General features: G+C 40.0%; 1 protein-coding gene and 1 long non-coding RNA gene across 10 annotated transcripts in view; one reads left to right on the top strand and one right to left on the bottom strand.

Annotated features, from left to right (window-relative positions):
- sgip1a (SH3GL interacting endocytic adaptor 1a) overlaps positions 1 to 19,433 on the top strand; it is a 59,344-nt gene that overhangs the window by 18,989 nt on the left and 20,922 nt on the right. For 5 of the 9 annotated variants that reach the window (XM_087170504.1, XM_087170509.1, XM_087170503.1 and 2 more), the window contains exons 3-11: positions 9,765 to 9,828; positions 10,652 to 10,676; positions 11,507 to 11,569; positions 12,041 to 12,104; positions 12,729 to 12,907; positions 14,649 to 14,693; positions 17,610 to 17,621; positions 19,171 to 19,192; positions 19,306 to 19,390. In XM_087170504.1, coding sequence (XP_087026630.1) covers positions 9,765 to 9,828; positions 10,652 to 10,676; positions 11,507 to 11,569; positions 12,041 to 12,104; positions 12,729 to 12,907; positions 14,649 to 14,693; positions 17,610 to 17,621; positions 19,171 to 19,192; positions 19,306 to 19,390 — 559 coding nt within the window. The remainder of the gene's footprint in view (positions 1 to 9,764; positions 9,829 to 10,651; positions 10,677 to 11,506; positions 11,570 to 12,040; positions 12,105 to 12,728; positions 12,908 to 14,648; positions 14,694 to 17,609; positions 17,622 to 19,170; positions 19,193 to 19,305; positions 19,391 to 19,433) is intronic. The other 4 variants (XM_087170506.1, XM_087170505.1, XM_087170508.1 and 1 more) reach the window with 2 other exon arrangements.
- LOC147817503 (uncharacterized) overlaps positions 16,198 to 19,433 on the bottom strand; it is a 6,636-nt gene continuing 3,400 nt past the window's right edge. Inside the window, exons 2-3 of the long non-coding RNA XR_015436321.1 lie at positions 16,442 to 16,544; positions 16,198 to 16,337 (exon numbers count right to left, since the gene is read on the bottom strand). This is a non-coding gene — a long non-coding RNA (uncharacterized LOC147817503). The remainder of the gene's footprint in view (positions 16,338 to 16,441; positions 16,545 to 19,433) is intronic.

Below are 19,433 nucleotides of genomic sequence, written 5' to 3'. Positions count from 1 at the left end.
TTCTTATTTTTACTTAGAAAAACGTTTTTAAATATTTCATGCATGTATTACATAAGAATATTTAATATTAATCTTAGGGTTTTTTTTTCAGCATACTGTTAGCACTCTGCAGTATGAGTTTATGGCTGCACCTCTCTTGCTCATCTCTTTACCTCACTGTACTATGTACTTTACTTTCCTGTAACTGTCTGATCCCTTCAGTGTAAATGATATTGTCCACTGCACCTCAGAAAACTACATTCAGGGGATTCTTAATCAATATGTGATTGTAACTCGGCCAGACTGGAGCACTGACACCTCCCCATCCTGAGCCTCACATTAACGAGGGGCGTGATAGTAGAGGTCCTTGCTGTTTTAGTCCTGAGCCAGCTCGAAAGCAAGCAGGGACCTACAGCATAAAGAAGATACATTCAAATTGAATTTGCTGTGTCCTTGAAGGTCAACAGACAACAGACATGTGCTGTTGGCATAATTTCTCTGCCTGTCAGACAAGTTGTGTATTCAGAAAATTCCATTTTATATCAGACACAAGAAGGTCGCAGTAATTCTGGGTTTGTTTATGTGTGTTTTCATTCATTTCATAAAGACAAGGTTGCAGTAATTCTGGCTTTGTTACCGGCCGCAACAGTGGGGGTGGTATTATCTTCACCTTGTGGAAAGTATCACACCTGCCAGATCAAAATGAAGGCCAAGTTCAAAGATGAGTGTGCTTTGACCCAAGAGTACTGAGGAGTCATGTAATAATGTAGTAATAACTGCTGAGTAGTCGTGTGTCAGAACGTGAACATGTTGAAGGGTGTAGTGACTGGAGTGATCCCATCACAAGATGGTTTCTAGTTTACGCGTGCTTTCAGTCATTTCCTAAAGTCAAGGTTGCAGTGGTCTGAAATGGATTCAACAGACTGAGAGCCCAATGAAGTACTTGTACACTGTCTTGTGTAATATATATATGCAGATGTGTTGCGTCATATGTCTGCGTGTCTATGAATTTCCAACCCACAACTATGAGCACATACCCTGATATTGAACTGCTGTATATTAATGCAGCATCTACAGCGATGATTATAAAGCAGGGACTGAAATGTGACAGTGTATGAGGAAAAGAAGAACCTGTCATGATCCCTGTAGGCTGACGAATCCACTCAACTCTGGAAGTATCTTGCATTAGAGTTTTGTTGTCTTGCCAACAGCTAAAACACACGAGCAGCTTTAGCCTTGAAAACCAGACATTATCACACTAACTGACGTCGCATGTGGCCTCGCTGTCCTGCGTGAGGCAAGAAAACATTTCTATCCAATTATTTTTTTAGAGGTTGATCTTCAGGTTGTTGACATGCAGCCAACAAACGCCTCAGTCTCACACCTTACTTCTACCCTTCAAAATGTTTTCTATCTTCATTTCACTTAATTTGTGCAGAAAAGGGACCTGTAATTATTTAGTGTTTAGTTTATTTAACAGTGTTTTGCCACTTTATAATACTATGATGCAGGGTAATTTATTTTTTATGAATCCTTGTATGAAAATAGAGCCATTACCATGAGGAATGGGGAACAGCAGGGCCATTTCGCTAGCACACAGCATGCGGCTGTTGTGCACAGTGAACATACATTTTGGGAAAATACAACGAAATAAGACTGATGGCCTTACTTTTCCCCAGCATCTGTGGAATGACTGCTGCTCCAGCCGAACTGATTGCTGAGCGTCACTCCAAAGCTAAATCAATGCGCCAAGCCTGCCAGGTGACTGTGGCCATAAAAATGCAGCATGCATGAAAAGAGGATATTTTTCTCGCTTTGCTGTTTCATCCTCCTGTGGTGATGGGGTTCAGCTGGGTGGCTGCAGATGACATTTCTGGGTACTGTCAGATTAATGTGGCTGAAAGAAGAAGAGAGGATTTTCTACTTTTTGTTTTTTTTCCCCCCTCAGTGGTGGCTGTGGTGATCTGTTTTGATAGGACAACATGACTGAAATAGCTGGGAACTCATCTCCAGGGTAGAATTGGGGGGCCTACATGGGGTTTGGACAACTGTAGTCTGGCAACACCCATTTGAAGGGGACATTTGAAGGGGCCTCTATGGAAAAAAAAGAAAAAAGTTCTGCTCGCCAACTATAGGTCACCCTCAAGATGTAGTTATTCTCAAGTTTTCTCTCAGTGAAAATATTCTCTCAGAGCTACTGTTTAGAAACTTCAAACTTCTTTCAGTATCTGTAGATATACAAAAGAGCAATATAAATGTCAAAACAAAGAACTACGAGTGTGGAGCAATGATGATGTTGATTCTCAGGAGCTTAAAATCCCATATGTGATCTGCTAGTGCTTTCAGAGATGCTTAAACTTTCACAGCATGTATCTTTAATTAATTCATACAAGCTAACAGTCATGCACTTGAACAAGCAGCTTCACTATGAATCACATTATCTGTTAAGAGACAAGCATTCATTTTCCCTCTATATGGAACAAGTAGACTTTGTAAGAGATCGTGGAAGTGTGGAACTGTGGCATGAGCAGGAGCGCTTTGAGCACCAGCTGGAGGCAGAGAGGGCACTCGGTTCCCATATCTGCCTCTCTGATCTGTGGAAGTCTTATGTCAATAGATTAACAGACTTGCGTAAAATACATCTCCTCCCTTTGTCTTTGTGACAAAAATCCATGTTAAAAGCCACTTTGTTGCCTCTGCAGCAGGGTCATTTGCCACACAGTCCTTGGTGGATGCTATTTGAAGCCTGGGGATGGGAACCATGAGTGCTGGCTGTTTATAGAGACAGAGGGGGTGAGGGGAGGAGATGAAAAACAATGATGGGGGTGGAAGAGATGGACAGATTGGTAATGAATACAAAAACACCCTGGCTTTATATTACATAAATATACAGACTGCTACATACTCAGTGCATCTTGTTTACAATTTATGTTACAATAGTTTTTTGTTTTTTTTTACATTTAAGCCACTATTAACAGAAAGTTTACAAGATCTCACCAGTACTCATAGTTTAAAGAAAAATTAAATGTGTTAATTTCTTACTTCCTGTCTAAACTTATATATGTATTACATACATCACATATATTACTATTGCTAATGTTTTTTTTTTGTTTTTTTTTAATCAAAGCTTGTCTTGACACGTGTTGCAAATTAGGCCAGACCAAATGTCATGACATGTAGCAGTGGCCTGATGTAGTTCTGAAACAGTTTGTGTATTAACCAGTCTTTTATCAATGACAAACATGCTCTGGTTCCAGCAACTCAAATGTGATGATCTCCTTTTCTCTATTTTACATCATTATGGATTAACTATCTTTTAGATTAACACTGTTATTTGTATAAATCTCTTTGGGTTTTAGGAAATTTTTATGGCTGTTTTTCAGTCTTTTCAGAGAGTTTATAGATTAAATGATTAATAAAAGATATAACCTATTGATGAGTGATGATGAAAATGTTAGCTGTTGTAGTCCCCATGAAAATAATAAATTAATCCAAATAGATCAATAAAATATTAGATATTTAGAGGAAATCGAGCTGGTGCACAGATGGATGCATCACCACCGCCTTGGCATTCTCAAGTCTTTTGTTCATCACTGCACCAACTGCTGCTTTATGGTTTCTGGCCCTGACCCACTTTTCTTAGAGGTGGGTGACGTCACTCAATAAAACATCTCTTTTTGTTTTGTTTTTTCCTTTCCAAAGGATGCATCCGTACAACAAAACTGACTTGTACTTACCATCTGTGTGTGTGTTTGTTCATGCACTGGGTACATTGTTAATGGAAGTGTTACAGTTGACAGCTCACAGTGCAGCCACCTGGACAGTACAGTCAAGGCCTAATTTTAGCAACGGCAGGCACAAACGCAAACTGACACCGTCTCTTTGTCTTTTTTTTTTTTTGCCACACTGACACTGGCTCTTTCACTGAACACACACACACACACACATTGGCACCGAAATACACAGTGAGGCTGCAGGTGATGGCTGTCGATGGCCACTTCTGGAGGTTCTCTTATGCCATGCTCCCTTACCTTTCTGTCTGTGTTTCCACAGACAGCCTATCTCCTCCTTGCTTCCTCTGTCAGACTCTCCCTCCATCTTTGGGTTAGTGCCAGGAAGGTTAGAGAAGTGGAAGCTTAAATTCTGAGACTAGTGGGGAAAATGTAGGTGGAGAAGGTGGAATAAATGGTGGTCTTCTTTCGTGTTCTACTTGAGATATGGGGAGATTAAATGATGCCACTGCACTGCCATGTCTGTGTGAATGTTCATGTCCCTGACAGACATCTCTCTACTTAAATAAAATCCTGAGATATGTGGCTTCATATTTAAAGGTTAATTCTGAGTGTGTTGCAAAGTAGCTGATGAATAGGACCATGTGTTTTTCATTAGTACATCCACAGTCTTTCTGCTTTAACTTTTTAACGATACACCTCAATGTTGCACATCTGCAAAAATGGTGCATGAGCTGAAATGCAGGCTGCAGTCACATAGCTGCACATCACGTGTTTCCTCATGATATTAGAGCATTTTTCTGCCTCAGCATCATTGCAGCATTGCCAGGTCATTGTCGGTGAATATGCCAGTTTTAAGCAGCATATCTTTCCTCACCTGCCTCCTCCTCATCCTGCCTCTCAGGACCATGAGGACAGATGAGTCACTCCAACAAAAGAGCCTTTTAAACCTCCTGTTTGCAATATGCCTGTCTATCTCCCAGTTTGTCTACTGTATGTCAGTCTGCTTGCCTGCCTGCCTGTCTTGCAGCTCTGCCTGCTTGTCTACTTACAGCTCCTTACAGCCTCTCTGTCTACAGGTCTCCTGTTTTGTTTATATGCCTGCCAGCCTTCGTCTTGTTCCACTAATTACATGTCTCCTTGTCTTCTAACCTGTCTGCCTGCCTGTCAGTACATCCACATGCTTCCCCACGTGCTGCGTCAACAGCTTGACTCAATACCCACAACAACCTGGCACATCGTCTTCACACTTCTCTCATCCCATACTCCAACCTGAGCATGCTCTGACTTGTTTACACAGGATTATAAGCATCAATAGCTTTTTTACTCCACTTTAAGATTGATTGGTCAACTTCCTTAGATGCTCACATATTAAAGAAAAGCGCCAAATGAGAGTTTAAGAAGTCAATTTATTGCACTCGGATCTAAATTAGTATTTAAAAGACATAAACAACACTTCTGATTCTAGATCTCAGTGGTGTATTATCGTCCTTCCTACTTACTATGCACAGCAGCACAGGTCTCCCATTCAGAGTTTGGAGAGGCCTGGCCTGGTCTACTCTGCTGTGGCCGACAGCACAAGCTGTGTGTGCATGTGTGTGTTTTGTTGGTTGGTTGGCCAATAGAGCCTCTTTATCTCTTTCCCCTTTGGAGCAGCTTGTAAAACAGCCTCCACTCCCCCTGACCAGATGTAGAGAGTCTACTTAAAAAGCTATCTCCTACTGTATGTGCAACCAAGTGTGGTTGTGCCCTAGATGTAGCCATGTTTTTAAGTATTTTCTAAATAGTTTTGGAATTTCTTAGGCTTGCTCACTGGAAAAAACAGTCAGAAATTAAGAGACTATTCTTCTGCCCTCCTTCAAAAACATGTCTAAACCCCAAAAATGTAGTGACCTGCAGCACTAGTATGTTTTAACTGGACAACTCCTCCAACTATTGATGTTAAAGCTGCATGCTGATGGTGAAAGCTTGGTATGCATTCTTGTGCATGTGCACTCAATTTAATAATGGGAGAAATGTTATAATTGAAGTGTTTTCAAGGTGGTTCGTATTTTTTTATTTTTTTATTGAAGGCAATGTTTGTGGCAACCACTTCCTGTAGGCTGACGGGTGGACCTCACGATGCTATAATAATAATACACTCTCTGTTGCTCTGGGTGGTGGTGTTCCTCCTGTTGTGAGTTTGTTTTCACTTGTTTGGACACTTACTAAAGTTAAAGTCCCACTTTTCCAAGATTATCCTGAACCCTACACTCTAAAGTCTTTTCAGACCACTTTGGAAAATATCTCAGTAGAAATTACTGTTGAGTCCCACAGACACACTAGAAAGAGAAATACATTTGTATTTTTTCTATACATGATTCCCAGAGCAAAACATTTTGAATGATTAACGCTCGCCAGTGTACTGTTGTTCTTCAGTCGTCATGTAGTTTTTTAGGTTTGGCAGTGTCCTGTCCTGTTTGGCTTCATGTCCTTTGGCTTTTCCTACAATTACATTACTGTGTCTTGAGAAGAGACTGCAAATTACGTTAGCACTTCTGTTAGCATCCCTCTGAACGGAAGCTATTAAGTCATTAAACAGTGTGTACCGCATATTGTTATTTCCCTCTCCAATAATGAAACCCTACACATACGCATTCATGTTTTCTTTCACATTCATGTCATACAGTCAGATTTAGGTCCTGCCAGTCCCCAAACATGGAATAGTTATTTAATGCTATTTTTAAGTAACGCTGGTCTGTTTGGACTGTTTGTACAATGGAGGCCAAAATATTAAATCTTGGGATGATCTGAGATATTAAGCTACATTATTCTGGTTAATTCTAATTTGTATTATTAGTGTCAGTAATTCTCACACTCTATAGCTTGATATATAAAAAAGTGCAACTTAAGAACAGATATGCCATATAGCAAGTGTGCCGTACATGATGCTCTCTGTTGTGAACCCATGCATGTTTTGCAATAATGTTCGGCAGTCTGTCAGTGGTTGTTTTTTGTTTTTTTATGTTGTTTTTTTAATCCCCAAATAATATTTACAAAGAGCAAGCCGTCAAAATGAACGAAAAAAAAAAAAAGTTTACAAAGACGAGGACAAGAAAATAACAAAATAAAATCACTTGTATTGTCAGAAACACTGTATTTCTGTAGCCTGGGTGCAGCTGCCATGTGCACACTGACATCCAACTGACACACACACAGAATACTCATTCATTAGCGCAGCTGTAAACCTGTCAGCTCTTGCTTGGGGGCACCACAGAATATACAGGACTGTGAAACAGATGTTAAAGGAAGAAAAAGAGGGGAAGCCAAAAGAGGGGCGAGAAATATAGAAAGGTATTTATTTGAAGACCTCAGTCTTGGCCTGAAACAAGATGGCAGCGTCAAGAAATGTGAATGTGACAAATTTGGAGTAAATACTGCTTGCTGAAATAAAAGTGCAGTTTAAAAACTGACAACGTTCAGAAATCTTAAAAATAAGTTGAAGTTGGTATGTCTTGATGGTGCCTAAAGTAAAAAAAGGAGATGCATCATGATACAAGCTGTTTAAAGGTGATGAAGAAAAGGAGGCCATCATAGGCAACATCATGGAGGATAATTTCATACAACCACATTTTGACATTGAGTCAACAGGTAACACTTAACTGGGCCACGACAGGGGGAAAAGAGTTTGCTTTTGAATGGCATCAGGCACAAAATAAATAAATTGAGGACTGAATCAGTTGGAGAGACCCAAAAACCTCAGACTCAGTTAGATGCCAGACCTGCAGGCTTCAAGGGTCGATCCAGACGAGACAATATCAGACTCCATGGAGTAGTAAAAGGGAGGGGCCGAGGAGAGCTCACTGTGTGTTGATGCCTTTGTGGAACAGCTGTTGAGGGAACAATTAAAACTCTATCACTCCATTACGATATGGGCTGAGAGAGCACACTGTGTTCTCATACTACGACCTCTGACAGACGCCTCACTAAGATCAGAAGGAGGGAAGCTGTTAAGCCACAGAATGAGAGAAGACATCTTTAGCCAGGCTCTGATTAAATGAAACCTGCAGGGGGTGGATCTTGATCTCTGTTATGGGGACTTGGAGTTTTCAATTAAACACATATGTTTGTTTTTTCCCCCCTTTTCTTCACTCTGGTAGCTTTTATAGAAATGGATGCTTGGTGCCCCCTAACTCCTGATCACCTAGTGTCCATTAATATTCATCAAGCTCTGTTTCTTGAGGTGTGCCCATGTCTCCGCATATGCACTTAAAATTACCTTTATGTTTAAAAGGACAAGCCTTTGACTTTGAGCTAGGAAGCAAGGCTGAATGCGTTTGCAGGATCAATGACAGGGTATTTCTGGGTGAGACTCCTCATGGCCAGTGGGCCTTTTTGGATCGATTTCCCATTTTGGTTTCAGCTACGCTGATGCAAAGATTAGTGTAGTAAGAAATATCTCAAACCTGGGAATATAAGGTTAACACTTTCTATGCAGGTACAGCTTGCACCTAACTGGAATTTTCATGTTCTATGGTCTTCTGTGGCTCTTCTTGAACTCAAAGTGATGCACACCGTATATAATGTATCCTTATTTTCTGACGTACACACGTCTGTAATTCTTTATTTATTCGTTACGATGATGACATTTGTCTTTAATTCATGAGTGGAGTCAATGGTGTTGAATTTCAGTAACAAACTCAGATCAAGGACAGGAGCATGATACCTTGTTTGTGTGTTAATGTGTGTGTGCTTTCCTGTGTGTGGGTTAGCGAGAGGTAGCATCAGGTTCCTGCTCTGAGGCTTAGTGTGTATCTGCATGTGGGACGAGGAAGAGATTTGTCATGAGATGATGTGATGAGTTCACAATCAGACAAAGACGAGGTAGAATGAGAGTCGAGGAATTATCAGAGAAGAAATGGAGGGGGACAACTGGGCTTTCATCTGGGGTAAGAACATGAGAGGAGCATTTCAGATTAGGTCGTTCAGCATAATTTTACAGGACAATACTTAATGTTTACGATAACAAAGCAACTGTCCCTGTAGCTGTACCATTTCATAGAAATAGGAAAAATGGGAAATTAATTAAAAAATAAAGGGTAATAAATCAATGAAGATCATAGAAATACAGTAAGTAAAACATTACTGTAGTGTAACAAACTAACTCAACCTTAATGCTGTTTCAGTTGATTTTGTGTAAACCTTTTGTTGAAGATTCACCTGGAATACATCCTTAGTGTGCACAGAAACTTGAGCTTGTTGGTTAAAATAAAATATGTTTTTAGGAGCTTGCAGTATTCCTTGTGTGGACAGACTCCAGTATCTCTCCTTTTGCTTTATATTCTACTTCTGTCCTCAAGCTACATTCAGCTGGAGTTGGATGTGCGCACTATCCACCCTCTGTGTCTGTTTCAAAGTCCAGAGTTTGTATTTGAGACCTTTTTTTTTTTCCCCAAAAGCTACAGAAAGTTTCTTTGAGGCCAAAACACACTCTCACACTTGCTGTGTGAACAATACACTCGACATTTGTATTGCTGGTCCGTGAGCTGCTTCATTAGAGCAGCAGGAGATCTGAACCCTTGTTCAAGGACAAGCTCACATGTAGATGTGCTCAGCTGACTTTTTCCAAGTGAGACTGGGGATTTAAACTGGCAATCGTATGGCTAATCAGTACATCAGTGATCTATTTGTAGCGTAATGGACTGTAGTGCTGTGTGAGCTACAGTAGTTGCCTATGTACTCCATGGCTGTCTAAGCTCTTCTTGTTAAATGCTTGGCACATTGATTTTTTTTTTTTTTTTTTTTTGCTAATGAATTTTCCGTTCCTAAAAGAGGCCTTGAGGAGTCCAAGGCAGTCGGCATCTGCGATGACCATGAGCACATTTTGAGTTCTGAATGAGTGTTTGCCCTCACATCGATGCACCCAGTCACTCAATAATACATAAAAACGTTGCCTTTAAACCCCTGGGTGATAGATGCCAAACAGCTTACCTCACTTACCCTTTAACCAACCCACAGATGCCACCTTTTAGTCATGCCTTTGGTGTCTCTTGTTTTTCTCCTCTGTCTCCTCAGGATTGAAAAAACGTACCAGGAAGGCATTTGGGATACGGAAGAAAGAGAAGGACAATGACTCTACGTAAGTCCTGATCCTCCTTGCTGATGTGTAATCCAAAGAGCATATTAGTCGTTTCACTGCTGAGAGTATTTACAGTATTGCTGTGCAGTTGAGTGGAAAGCTGGCTCAAACTTCAGAACTGGAATTTGTTATTTTAAGAAATAAAATTGATATACGACAGCAGGTCATGCTTATACACTGCAGCAGAATGCGAGGATTGCAATAAGTAAGAACAATTACAGGATTAGTATTAAGTACAGTTACTGTCAAAAAGAGGTTAGACAGCTTCCTCCATTAACTTTGCACAGTCACAGAGGTTATAGCGGTCATGAGCCACAGTGGTATATTCTGTGTTGTATTGTGTTAGTGGATCATATGGGACAGATTATTATGGAGCTTCAAAGTAATGTGTCAGTACTTAATGTATCCAGTGGTTTTGAGCTTGCTTGTTTACATACAGCTGATGTTATCTGAAATGTTCAGAAGTTGTGCAAATACTGCAGGATTCAAAATGGACTTAATAGACCAATTAGATCGGGTATGAAATACTCTGTGGGTCCGATGAATCTTAAAAACGATTCCAGGGGTGTTATAGCTAATTTGTAACTGTGAATGAGACGCTCTGTAAAAGGTTTGTGTGCTGGGATGTCTGTGGGAGTTGATTTGTGGAGTGAATAAGTGTAGTGTGAGTGTGGTTATGTGAAAAGATTTTCCTTGAACACCCCTTTTACATATTTCGTCCCAACTAATTAGCAAAGCACTTGATGTCAAAATGAAGAGCTCATGTATTTAATGACTTTAATGGTTTTTTTTTGTTTTTTTTTTCTTCTTTAATTTCTTACAGGGGGTCCCCAGACAGAGACGGGGGTGTAAGTAACAGAAAATATATAATATATATCAGCCGTTTTATTCATTTGTAAACGAAACTTCAGTGTACGCATGTATTACTGGAGGGAATCAAGTCTGGTGATTGTGAACTACATTATTTGTTTTCTGTGCTCTTTTTACTTGCCAGGAACCACAAGAGGTTGAATCGGTACTAAACTCAACTCTAGTCCTTTAGAATAGTAGTAGTAGGATAGTGTAGTGTGTAGAGCTTAGATTTGTTAAAGACACCACAGTATATTCTTCAACTCATTAGTCAACCACCAGTGTTGCTGTTTCAGCTTTCTTTTCATTAGCAGTCTCCCCAAAGAGGGAATGAGGGGAAAAAAAACAAAAGGGGCATCAGGATATTCCCCAGTGACATTCGGGTCGGCCTGAAGACATGTAAATCTTGAAATATTATACAGCACTGCTGGACTATTTGCACCATTTAGGATTATAACAATAATCATCGTCATCAGGAGATCATTAGCAACCAAGCAGAGTTTAATTTATGTTTGATAAAAAAACAGACAAAATGTTTTAAAAATCATATTAGGTTTAATGACCTGAGAAGTTGCAAACAAGAAAAAGGAACAAGAGTGATAAAACATCAGGGCCTGTCAGAGGAAAGTAGGAAAATGTCGGACAGTCTCAGATGACATGACATCCAGGGACCACAGGATCAGGGTTTATAGGGTTGAATTAGTTGCACCGTAGTTCCCCTGCACAGTAGTTAACATAGCAACACATCCAGTTGTAGCACAGTAGTGCAGAGTATACTTTACCTCCAGTGTCTGGTAGGTTTTTAATCATACTGTCTCTCTCTTATCAGTCTCAGAAGAAGACCAACGGGGCCCCGAATGGCTTCTACGGAGATATCGACTGGGACAGATATGTAAGTAAAAACCCAAATGTGGAATTTTTATCTTGATCTGGTTTATCAGCTGATTTAGTCAACATCAAGTCGCATTTTCTTTTTTCATTCTTATTCATAGCTGCTGCTTTGTTTTCCCCTGCACTGTATTAGCTTTTTTTATTGATCTTTATCATTGTAAAATCAATGATGAAATGAAATCAGTGATTACAGATAGTAAAAGTGTAGGCTAGGATTATGACTTTGTCAATATGCACTTGGTCATGTTTCATTTAGCAGGGAACCTACCGTTTGTTATGACTGGAGGTCTGTATTTATCGCCTGAAAATGTCAATGGGAACATTAACTGTAGCTTGATGAACCTTCGGTGAACCTGTTTCTCTACTAGAATTTCATTTTCATCTAACTAATATTACTGCAGTGTGTTACATATAACATGCCAGTATACAGATATTTTAGGAGATTTACATTGACTCACTGTTTATGTTTCAGAACTCTCCTGAGGTAGATGATGAGGGCTACAGCATCAGACCTGATGAGGAGTCAGAAGAGGGAGATATCCTCAGCTTCTTGATTAGTCATTTCAAAGAATTAACTTGCCTTATTTTTGTCTGCCGTAACAAAGTCTAAAAACATAATATTAACAAAGCTCTAAATAAAGTTAGTTGCAGTTGAAGTTGCAGAGAAATGAGGAAGAGCCCCACAACCTCTTTGTGAAATCACACAGATTTAGAGGGACATTTACTGTCAAGCATGTGTGCACCAAGTACAAACTTGTATTTGTATTAGGTTTATGCCACAATTTTCCTAACTGTCAGTTAATTTACTAGTAATATGTGCAAGGTCTCTATAAGTGTCACAACCAAAATACATACATAATAATATTTTGCCCCTCCACTTTATCAGCTGTGCTGAGAGGTTATTTTTATTTCTAGAGCAATAACACTACAAAAAAAGAAACAGTTTTTAAGAAATCAGAGCAAAGAATAGAGCATTCACCTTCCCTGTTTCAATGGAGAAATTAGTTAAGCATTCACCAAGTTAGTGAGGCTAGTTTTACCAGGGATGTTGTTCCAAGTTTGGAAGCCCCAACACAATCACATAGTTGCCCTTATAATATGTTAAATAAATCCTGGACTGTTTGAGGGGGGGCACTTTGCTTTCCTTGACTATGGTATACTACCTACCACCAAAAAGCCCCACTTCTTCTCCTCTGATGAGTCGGAAGAAGAGGAGGACCACAGGAAAAAATTCAAAATCAAGATCAAGCCGCTGCCGGCCGATCAGGTCACGTCTGTTCCCTCGGTCGACGAGCTCAAAGCTTCCATAGGCAACATAGCTCTGTCCCCGTCTCCTCTGGTGAGTAGCTCTGACATCACTGTCCTCTCCCTGCTGGGTCTCACTCACAGAGCGCTTTGTATTAGTGTTGAGATGGTTATAATGTGCATGTGCAAATCACTCTTGAGTCTTCATTTTCTAACTGCCTTTTAACACGTAGAAGTAGATTTTTTTTTTTATGTGCAGAGATATGGGTGTGCATGTGTGTGTGCTTGTATCTACTGAGCTACTATCTTTCTCTACGATATGTATTCTACTTGAAAACTGTTTCTGGATTCTAAATGGGTCACTGCTTCACTTTTCTTGGGTTTCTACATAAACAGAACTAGTTTGTTTTAATGAGCTAGTATGCAAGAGTACGTAATATCTTCGGTTTGAACCTTAGACTAAAATCACAATCCACATCCCTGTAATGAGTGGGGTTAGCTGATTATATGATTCCATGTAGATCTGTGATGCTTGTGATACTTGGTCAGTGCTGTCAGTGACCTCAATGTTCTCCCGTTTAGTCCGGTGTCGCTTGACACAAGGCAGACGTCCCACCGCAACAGAAACCATCTGATGACGTGCTGCTGACAAATAGTAGGGTGTGAAGGTCTTGTTTGAAGCGACACAGCTCAGCTGATGAGTCCAAATTCAAGCACACATCCCCTTTAGACAGCCTGTAATTAGAGGTGGGACTCCAAAGTAGGCTTTGGCCTTCCCTGCCTTTCTAGCTCCTACCCATAATTTCGATGGTCTCCAGTGAGGGCAGTTAGCTTGGGTGTTCGCCTTGAATAATTCAGGTAGGAAAGTGAGCACATTGAACCCGTGTGTCGGTCTGCTGTACAGTGAGATTGCTTGTGGTCATTTGAGCTTCAGTCCTTAATAATTCAGTCCAGACTCAGTGCGTTGATCCACTGACTGTTCATCTGATCAGGTGTGAAGGTCTTTTCATGCTGATAATGGTAGCATGCACCTGTGGAGGAGAGTTATAGGGAAGCACTGGCTGCTTTCGCCACTCTGAGTCTTTTTTTTTTTTTACTCATATATACGACATGAATCATCGGTATTGCCCAGTTTTACCCAATCTGGTCACCCCTGACTAGTTTTAGAATTGGACTGAATTTCTGCCAGATTAGTTGTCATTTGACCTTCAGTTCCACAGGGGTCATGAAGCCTTATTAATTGCATGAAAGATCATTAATCTGATGATCAGATTGATTCTCGATATGTCAGATATTTTGGTCAGCTGTCTTGCAGTTTCTCCATCCTGTTTCCCATAAAGCTACTATCAAAAGACTTGTTGTGAACTTGTTTTTAGTATTATTATTGGAGTAGTATTTTACTGTTGTCTTGACGCACCACATCGCCCTCTTGCACAACGTAATTCTGTTTTTCTCTTTTTGTGAGAACTGCACAGGATGTGTTCATCGTTTGAATAAACTGTATTGTCAATGGACAGTTAGAATAAAATTGTCAATGGGGGTTCTGTGTTTTCTGATTAATGTGACCGCCCATGTCATAACCAGATGTTTTATTCATACTGTTTGATCATAGAAGATGTACATAGTGAATGTGTAATGTGAATTAACATAATTAATGAAAACATACAGTGTCTGCCTAGTTTAGCAGGTTAGTCAATCAACAGAAAAAAGTTGATCATTAAAATTATTAGTTTAGCAAAAATGCCAAATGTTGAGTAGTTCAACCTTCTCACATTTGAGGATTCGTTGCTTTCACACTTTTCTATCATTGTAAATTGGATATCTTTTGGTTCTAGACTTTGCACAATTTGAAGAAATCACCCGGACTCAGGAAAATGGAGGTGGCACTTTTCACTGTTTCCTTATTGATTCCTTTATAGAGTAAATTATTAATTAAGTTAGTTAAGATTTGCTTTTGGGGCAGTTTTACATTGTGGTGTTATGGTCATGATCAGCATATGTGGAAGCTTTTTTCTCGACAAGTGATCTGAAATAAGCTTTCCGTAACAGCTTTTTTAAATTCATGTAATGCAGTCAAGTCAACCTGAGTGTTAACCAGGATCAGGACATTGGGATTACATTGGCCTGTAGTTGTGATTACGAAACTTCCACCTTCACCTCCACCAGTTCAAATTAGCATCACGTTTGCCCAGACAGAGCTTTTCCCTCGCACATAAATTAAATGAGTCACACAGTCACTCCCAGTCCCTGGCAACCCTGGCTAACCTTGGCTGTGGACTGACAATAAAAATGGTCTGATGAAAAGAGGATGAAGAGCCAAATGTTAACTGGCCTCCAAAAGCAAACACTGATTCTTTCCACTTCTTTCTTTTCCTTGAACCATTCCAGTAAAACTTTATTCCCAGACTAAAACATTCATGACTTGGTCTTATTTGCAAAAAGAAGACTCACACTTGACAACAACCCAGAGCCATTTGAATATCATTGAAATTCCTTAGACTCTAGTTTATACTATTTTGCTCTTAACGTTGGTTTTCTTCATGTAAATATGACATTGCAAGAGGGTACCCCATGCCAAGTATTATACACACCTATGATATTGAGTGCTGTATTTAGCAGACTGTGTGAGCTTCATTTCCATCGTATTATTTGTCATATTCTGCATGAATTATTCATGTGTACACAAGCTCTGTGAGAGGGACATGATGATGCAGGTTAACAGCTTATTTCACATAAAAGCTTAGCCAGGATTCTGTGTTCACATCATGTTAGGGGGAGTCGTGGGCAATGTGTAGGTGGAGGGATCAAGGATTGACTGAATGCAGTGAGGAGCCATAGTACTACACCTGCTTTATTTATCTATATTAATGATTGCAATTAATGTAGATGACTGCCTGCATGGTACAGATGTTTTGCTTTACAATGTGAATACACTTTTCACTCTAATCTTTTAACTACGCCACCTGTCTCTTTTCTGTATCCGCTTTTTATCGCTCATCCTTTGCTGCCCTTAATGATGATGCTAACCCCTGTAGAGGAGTCCGGTAAGCCTATGCTTTGCATGTTTGTTGTGTTTATATCTTTTTTTTTTCTTTTTTTTTTTGACTGTTAACCCTGCAATCCCTCATGATTGGTTTGTTGCCAAAAATAAGCTGACTACATATGAAACAAGATATTAACCTAGTTTGTTATAACTGTAGGTTTTATTATTGGCCCAGCATTTATTGGGTAAATGACCAATATTATGTGATTTCTCTTTTGTGTGTTTCATGGTGGTGTTATACTGTATAGTCAGGTACATGTGTGTGCCTGCTCAGCATTTTTATGGCACATGAAAGCTGATTTGTTTGCCTAGTTACTTTGCAAGAGCGCTCTCTTTAAGTTGTTTCCGCTGACTAAGACATCTTAAATCTGATTTTAATTGGTTCTGGGGTCTTGAGTTTCCAGTTCTTAGTCCAAATAGCGAGACTTCAAGCAGTGGATGAGGCAAGGAGGAGGTCACAGTTGGAGTTAAAATGTTGGAACTAAAAAAAAAAAAAAAAAAAAAGAAGAAAAAAATAGGCATCTTGCATCACAATTTAATACCGTGTCTTATTGTCTACCAGTATTTTGACTATAAACATCTTACTTTTTTTGATAAATTCTTCATGTTTCAGAATCTGCCAATAGTGTAGCCAGCCGCAGCACAGTCTGGTCTACACAGGTCGTCCCCTCAGGCAAAGTCACTCACTCTGCGTTGAGATATGAACTGCCACAATTACACAATGTTTCATTACTCTGCCACCAGAGGCAAAGATGCAGTATTGAATTTCAAAAATCTGCTCTTCCTGTTCTTAACATTGTCTGATTTGACACATATCACACACTGTACTGTCTGTACACAACAATTTTCTAATGTTAAAGATCAATGTCAGTAACTGATCGAGGCCAAAAGGTCAAAGTGCGTTACTCTGAACACTTCCTGTTGTTCTTCCTGTTTACATAGAGCAGGGAGACACTGATTGGTTATGACAAACAGCGTTGCACTGTATCCTGCACCAACTCATCCAATGACATTAATCCTTTCCACCAGCATGTCCCACCCCTGTTGCATCACTTTAATCACTCATGGCTCACTGAACAACTGGAACAAGCACAAGAGAGAGGGAAGGAGGGAGAGAGGGTTGATGCGAGGGGGGGACTGGATGCAGGCAGATGGAGAGATTTCAGCAGAAATTATAGAGACCAACAGGGCAGATGGGAGACTTACAGAGAGAATGAGGGGAAACAGAAAATGATTAGATGGCAAAAATGACTGTTTATAACACAAAAATGATCGAATAAAGAGCTCATCATGGAGACTGGATTGAAGCAGCTCTGCAGTATATTTTGGATGATTTCCAATCATAGCAGGCTCACAGATCATATTTAAGATCCAGGCAAATATCAGTCAATGGTAACACTTTGTTTTCCCTCATCACAAACAGAAGATTGGGATATAGGCATAAATACAAACAGACAGAGCTGTTTCCCAATACCCACTTGCCTTGTTACACAGTACTTATTGAGCACTTTGCATTTATAGTCAAAAATCCTTAAGCTGGATAAGGCTGCATAAGTAATTTCTCACAAACTCTAACACAGATGAGCACATAACACCCTCTATACGGAAATGTTAACACCCTTATCCCCAAATCTGAGCAAGCGGGCCAAAATTCCTCCTCTCCTCTCCTGGTGCATATAGTATGATGTCTGCTTTACTGATTTGTCACTCTCTGACCAGGTATCTCTTCTCTCTTCCTTTTTGCTGGTCACAGAGACGTAGCCCGGTAAGTGTCCTTTTCTTTCTCTGTCTCGCTGGGGTCAGGCTAAATATGTCATGCAGCTTCTTGTACCCTTTTGCTTGTCACCTTTTCCTTGGGGGCAGTTGAATAAGACTGAAAATACGTAGGTGGGTCATCCGCCGAATCAGTGGGTCGAAGCTGTTAGCTAATTTGTTTTGATGCTAATATTTAATCAAATAAATGAATAAATATACAGATTTATAAATATATTTTTCCAGATTCTCAAGATCACTATTGTGCTTGTGTGCTGCTCTTTCATCTTGAATGATTTCTCGCTTGGTCTCTATAGTGGGAGAAAATTTGCACTTTTGACAGCTGGACCTTTTGATGTCTTACTTCAGTCACTCCCCATCGTTGTGCCTTCTCATCTGCTCCAGTCTCTTCCCCTCCCTTCCCTCTTTCTCTCCTTATCTGCCCTCTGCCTTTCTTGGCCTCTTGTGTCCCTCTCATGGTGAATTCATACATACACTCACATACACTCGGGTGTTTAAGATCCCAGCTGGAGAGGCAGAGTTATTTGTGCTGTTGCCTCTCCAACAACAAAACAAAACTCATTTCTCTTTTAATCTTCTTAAGCTTCAACTCTATCAGTCTCACACCTTCTCTAGTACCAAGGGTGCCTTCTTAAAACTTCAAAAGCATGCTTTGAAGGCTTTCCAATTTTTCTGGCTTTGACACCTCAAACCACTGCTCACGGCAGTTAGCTCACTGCAGACTGCAGCCGTTTACCAAGTTGCCATTTTCTGGCTAGTGTGATACTAACAATGTTAATGTTATGGATCTTTACACCCCCTTAATTTCAACTGCCTCCTTAATGATATATATTTTTGACCTGATAGCTGCTGAGGAGATTTGTTTCAACTTGCCACATTTCAATAAATGTGCAGTGTTCGATTTATCACCTAATACAGCATAAAAAGTCTACCATTGATGGTGATCCCATTTACACTATAATCAAAGTGATCACTGTCATGCAGGTTAGCATTAGCCTGTGCAATTTAGTTTTTTTGGCAATTTGTAAATAACAGTATAAAGAGATTGGTAAATTGGTAAATACAAGAGTCTTGATAATGATAATGCTGCAACTAAAACCGCCTATGTTTTAGAGGCAAGAAGTTGATTTATAGCTTAGAAATAAGAGCGCTTCCTGCACAGCAGTGTGTGTCTGTGTGTGCATTAGTGCTGTCTGCTGCTGGGTAGCTTGTAGCTGGTCAGGAAGTTCCAGAGGTCTCATCAAATTAAGTCAACCTAAGGCTGCAGATCATCCTCTGACCTTCACTACTGTACACTCTGCGTCATTGGTCCTATTTGAACCGCACAGTTTTCTCATAATTAAAAGAAAGGATAATCCAGTTGAGAGCTCTGACATTATACATTTTTTGATGTATTTGCGACTGTTGCACATAGATGGGACAATGTGGTTTACAACAGTGACTTGCTTTTTGCACATAACTTTAACTCTTTGTTGTTTACATTCTGAAGTTTCATGTGTTTGGGTTTTTACACTTCACTGTCTTTTCTTTTCATATTACAGGGTTTGAAGAGGAATACATCCAGTAAGTATAAGCCCTGTTGCACCTTAGAGCAGGCTCACTTCTTAATGGTAGTAATTTAGGAGAACGTGATGCAAGAGTCACATATAGTAAACAGATTTGATTTGTGGTTCCAGGTGAGGAGATTGCCAGACCGAGACGCGTCGTCCCTACTGGTCCCACTGTGGCCCCCACACCAGCTCCAGCACCACAACCCCCCAGGTATGTACCTCGCTATTCCTTTACAAGGTTGAGTGCGAGCCAC

Source organism: Seriola lalandi, unplaced genomic scaffold, assembly GCF_002814215.2.
Source record: "Seriola lalandi dorsalis isolate HSWRI2012SDOR001 ecotype SW California unplaced genomic scaffold, Sedor1 jcf7180002054949, whole genome shotgun sequence".
Lineage (NCBI taxonomy): Eukaryota > Metazoa > Chordata > Actinopteri > Carangiformes > Carangidae > Seriola > Seriola lalandi.
The sequence above is the reverse complement of the archived record's forward strand: the minus strand, read 5'-3'. Positions and strand labels throughout refer to the sequence as shown.